The sequence below is a fragment of the Bremia lactucae genome, linkage group LG1 (assembly GCF_004359215.1).
Source record: "Bremia lactucae strain SF5 linkage group LG1, whole genome shotgun sequence".
In the NCBI taxonomy this organism is placed as follows: Eukaryota; Oomycota; class Peronosporomycetes; order Peronosporales; family Peronosporaceae; genus Bremia; species Bremia lactucae.
The window spans coordinates 5,502,106-5,507,403 of record NC_090610.1 but is presented as its reverse complement, the minus strand read 5'-3'; the positions used below and the strand labels follow the sequence as shown (position 1 = coordinate 5,507,403).

At 43.6% G+C, this 5,298-nt stretch overlaps 2 protein-coding genes across 2 annotated transcripts; both read right to left on the bottom strand.

The window, feature by feature from the left end:
* Positions 1–677: 677 nt before the first annotated feature.
* CCR75_000547 (uncharacterized protein) lies at positions 678–1,373 on the bottom strand (the record flags this gene model as incomplete). The annotated part of the gene is made up of 1 exon (XM_067958654.1): positions 678–1,373. The coding sequence occupies one exon, from the start codon at positions 1,371–1,373 to the stop codon at positions 678–680; it is 696 nt and encodes a 231-aa protein (XP_067822821.1).
* A 10-nt stretch (positions 1,374–1,383) lies between these two features.
* CCR75_000548 (uncharacterized protein) lies at positions 1,384–1,713 on the bottom strand (the record flags this gene model as incomplete). Its single annotated transcript, XM_067958655.1, has 1 exon — positions 1,384–1,713. One exon carries the CDS (start codon positions 1,711–1,713, stop codon positions 1,384–1,386), a length of 330 nt encoding a protein of 109 aa, XP_067822828.1.
* Positions 1,714–5,298: the final 3,585 nt, after the last annotated feature.

Sequence of the window (5,298 nt, the reverse complement as noted above, 5' to 3'; positions counted from 1 at the left end):
GATAACCTTCTTGAGGGGCTGAAAAGCTCCCTCCTTCTTCATCCAAAATGTCCATGTTGGATGGAACGTGCGTAGATCGCTGAACGATTTAGGAAGTGCTACCAGGTGTAACGGAGCACCTCTCATTAGTACTGGTAAGTACTTGTTGACCTTACACTGGTTACAGTGAAGGTTAGGCATCTCGAAATTTCATGTACACAGGGTAAGAGAAAGGTTTTTAAGTAGCTAAGGGTCCTTAGCCACCAAAGGTAATTCAAAGGATCAGAATTAGGGAAAGTAAAACTGTATAAATATGTTAAGTCTCGTACGTAACGATTTTCTATCTACTACTGAACTCATTATAAATATCTAACTAAGTATGACGTCACCTTGCGCACCGCACATATCTGTCTTTTGACGATTGGCGGGGTTGATTTCGACTTAAATCTACCAATTAATAGAGCTAATGTCTTATTGCATCACTATTATCCAATTTGGAAATATTGACATTATTAAAGTTAAAATTAATAAATATAATACTTTGGTACTTATTGATATATATCCTCTCATAGGAAATAATAATCGTTATTCCTCTTATCGAACCTGTTCCAGTTACCGTTGATCTTTAATTACCCCTTCTGTGTATCCATAGTGTGGCCGACCGTTTACAATCTTCCTTAAATACGAATCGTATATAACTAATACCAATCTCGAGTTGGAGACGTGCGTAGATATTTCGCATTAAATCGACTCATCACCTTGGCCTTGCTCTTCGTGTACGCCGAATAAGCGCGGGCACTATGGCACACAATGGCAATAGTCGCGGTCCACGGGACAGAGCGTATGTAGCGCTGAATGGCACATAAAGCCACCCAGGCGGCCCCGATGACCGGCAAGCGCTTGGCACCTGTTGAAATGGATGCCACGGCGACACAATGGAGCTTTTCTTGGTGCACGCACCGCAGCATGCTCCAGTACGTTTGTTGCAACGTTCGCATATGGTGTCCATCGTATTGATATGGACCCACACAATGAATAAGCTTGTCCACTCCGGCATCAAACGCCGGAGTCACGATCGCATTACCAGCCTTCAGCCGAATTTTTAATTCCCTTACGTGATCATCTAGCTTTGGACCTGCTCGTCGAAAGATTGCCGAGGATGCGTAATAGCTGCTTCGATATTGTTTTAAGTCATAACCCGTCGGGAACGCCAGTCCATCCACCCGTTCATCTCCAATTATCTCAATCTTTTCAATGTCTCCTTGTAGAATTTGCACCAGTGTGTTAAATTGATACAATTGCTCGGCTGAGCGCAAGAAATTCGTCAACTTTGGACAGGCCACATTCAGTACCATTGGACTTGGTACACCCTTAACCCATTTGAATGTAGCCATTTGTGTCGTCTCACTCCTTGTAGCCATCTGTGTGGACGCTAAGACTCTCTTCTTCTTCGTCTGATTCTTCTTCGTCTGAGTCTTCGTCGTCTGAGTCAATGTTTTGTCCAATCACGTTGTTTAAGTGCTCCACAGGTGGCAAGTCCCCTCCAAAATGAGTGAAGAGCATTTTCTTCCAAAAGTGATTCTGATTCAGCACACTTTGCCACAAGACGTTAGATGCAAGGATCTCAAGTAGATTGGCGGACGAAGGCAAATCTAGCATCACTAGCACCCCTTCCAGCAGCGTTTCTACCTCCAAAGCACGAAAGATCGCTCGCGAACTCGATGAAACTTTCATGTGACATGGCCGCTTGTTTAATGGTACGTCAGAGGGTGCCGGAGATGCGTGGGTATACATTTCCTTCTCGTCGGAGGGCGTCGCGTGGAAAGATAAATGTTAACGAGTTTAATTGGAACTGTGGATTGTGCTTTTCCTCGAAATTGCGGAGATTTATGTGAACGTTTCTATGCAAATCCTCTATTTTTTTAAATATTATCTTGTCTGATAATCCTAAGGATTAATGGCATCTAAAAGCAAGTACGTCGGTGCTACTGTGGCTGATGTATCACACAAAGCAAATGGAAGATTGTTTCTACAAGTGCTTTGCAAAGTGCTTGCAGAAGACTTGCAAACAAACAATGGGAGATGATAGTCGGCATCTATTCTTACTATATATATATAAGCTGCGCTTAGTATCCTCACAAACATCGTTGACAAGAAATGCTTTATCATTCTAGCCCAGCGCTTCTCACATTGGAAGCTCAATTTAAGTACTTAAATTAGATTAAGTAGAGGTCACGTACATATAACATTGGCTGTACAAGTATTGACTGAAATTGATTAAATTGAGTGAGCACTTCTGATCGAAAAGCCCTTACTTCGGCCATCAGAAAGCAATCATGTATAATCGGTTGGCAACACGATTAGGCAATGATAAAGCACGCTAGTGTCACGAAGAATCGCTAAACTGAGCTAATGTAAAAATAATATTCGAGGCACCTTTTTTAAGTCGAAGTTTGTTTTTAATTCTTGCGGTGCGACCTAAGCCTTTGGCCAATCTTCTTACAAGTGACACAGAATTTGCTGTACTTTGAAGCTGCTGCGGCTGCAAGCATTGTGACATAATCGATCCGTGCCAAGGTTTTCGTGGGGGAAGCGAACGCGTGAGACTTGCAAGACTCTTGTAATGAGTAATGCATCCCCATAAAATGTGCTGGTAATTGACGCTGGGCTAGCATCCACGCAAGTTTTTATATGCGTCCACAGAACACCACATCACCAGCCAGCTGAGTCATGGTCGATCGTACCGCGGCATTTCTCCCATTTAAAAAAAAGTAGCCATACATGGCATCATCCATCGAATCTGTACAGACGCTTATAAAATATACGTATCACAGTCGAAACAGAATCGATGCTGTCCGAGCTGCGATGTCAAATTTGACGAAATTGCTGCTTGTGACGGGGTGTACTGTTACATGAAATTAACACTTAAGGTTTTTAATCAATATATTATCTAAAAGGTAGATAATATTTGGAGGATATTACTTTATATAGTAATGTTCAGAATCCTTATCCATAAATAGGCATAGACCATTATATATATTTATTCCGCAGACTAATAAGCTGTAGATGTAAACAAAAGAGAAAGACAGATAAAATAAGAATCCAATTGCATGTTTAGTATTAGCTTATAATTAAATAAGAGTTAACAGAGAGAAAGAAGACATACTTAATTATATTAATACAGTTTTCATTTTACCCTCTTTAAGCTAGTTACCTTAAAGAGGAGTCTTCCTCTGCACGTACTAGTGTACGAGAAATAACGTAAGGCACCACTCGCAACTGAAGCAGTGCGAAGTGGACTTGTACTGAAGCAGTACAAGTCGTAGTGCCCCGTTACACCTGGTAGCACTTTGTAGTCCGTCTAAGGACCACATTTCTTTCATCTAGCATGGACATATTAGATGATACTGGGAATACGTATCACGTTTCTCGTGAACGTTACTCCTTTCTAAACGACATGGAAAGGAGTGCGGTCGAACGAATGAGTTCGATAGTAGAAAACGATGCAATCTTGGCAATGCTGTCCAATTTGGACAGAGATGCCCTCCATTCAGCCATCGCCAAGTTCATACAACATGAACTTGACGAGATGAAGGAAAAGGTAGCCTTGCTGAATCAGCAAGGCTCTCAACAGGCAGAACTGTTGAGGTTACAACAGGTACAGACCCCTGTACCTGGAATGATGACGCAAACGCGTCGTCCCGAAACCGTAAAGATTGACATCTCTAAGTATGGGGAGTCGAAGAAGACTTCCTCTTGAGTTGGTTTGTCAAGTTGGACGATGCTATAAGGGCACGTCACATCATCGACGAGCAAATGCAAGTCGCATTCGCTCAATCAAATTTGGCAGATCGTGCCAAAACTTGGGCATTGGGCCTCAAGTTGCGCGACCCATACGTCTTTGGGTCGCTAGAGGCTTTTAAAACCCGACTCAAACAAACGTTTGAACCACCAAGGGCTGAGTTCAGAGCTCATTCCGAGCTTCTGAAACTCAAGCAAGGCAAGCGTGATGTTCGCGCATATGCCCAGCACATACGACTCTTAGCGAGTTGTATAACAAATAACCCAGTTCTTGAACACACGTTGATTACGGTGTTCAAGCAAGGTCTTACGGATGATCCCGTAGAGACCCACCTGTTCTGCTTGGAACTGGATACGCTTGAAGAAGCAATATCCGTTGCGGAACAGGAGGACTTTAGCTTGAGACAGGCTCAAGCTAGTTCCTCATCATATCGTCCTCCAAGACGACACGAGTTAGGAGGTCCGTAACCCATGAACTTTCTTACGTCGAAAGCGAGAAACCTCGCTTTTCGAACAATAAGCGATCGCAGAAATGCCATTGGTCTCGTACATTACCTTGAATACCTTCAGTAATCCAGCCAGTACGCTCTTGCTCATAATCAGAAAAAGCGAGAAATCATGAGTTTATATCGACAAAAGTGAGGTTGCATTTGGCATCTTCTCTCGAGGGAATTCTCAATGGTCCCATCGCGACTCATCTATTAATCTGGCGTCCTTAAACCAGTGCGTCACATCCATCGCTGCCAAAAATTAGGATACTACGCTCATGAGTGTAGTGCCCCACGCCCAGCACCGAAAGGTACTGAACGTAATTTTGGACCGTATGCCAAAAAGGGCAACGGTCGCGGGTCCGACATTGTTGCGAAATCGCAACAGCGAAGCGGACCGCCAAAAAACGGTCGGCGTCAGTAGGGGCGCAACGCCCTACTGATCCAACAACCTCAAGAGAATTTGCAAATCTCTTGACTAAAGCTGCTCCAGACACACAATCATTATGTGTCTCGGCACCTGGTGATGAGGTATCCCTCATCACCTTGAAGTTAAAAGTGACAAATGAATTTTCACTCAGAGCCCTAGTGGACTGCGGAGCGTCGAGTAACTCTATTCGTCGCCAGTCACTAGAGATTCGTAGGCTCAAATATGTTGAGCGCGACATCCCTCCAACATGGATGACGGTGCGTCTAGCGACAGGCGCATCGATAACAGTAATGAAACGCGTAGTGAAATTTCACTACACGTTAAGATATTTACAGTATGATGATGATTTCATCGTACTGGATTTGGATGACAAATTTGATGTCATCCTAGGTTTACCTTGGCTCAGAAAATACGAGCCAAGGATCAGCTGGCAGCATCGATCCGTAAAGATGCCTGCCACTTGTTCATCAGATGGCCATCTGATGAACGTCTTGGAGCGTCCACAAGCGTGTGGATGTACTACGAGTGAGTGCGATGGCCTCACTTGTGGTACGGTCGTTAGTACAACTGCACAAGATCACAGTGTGATTACCAATCACA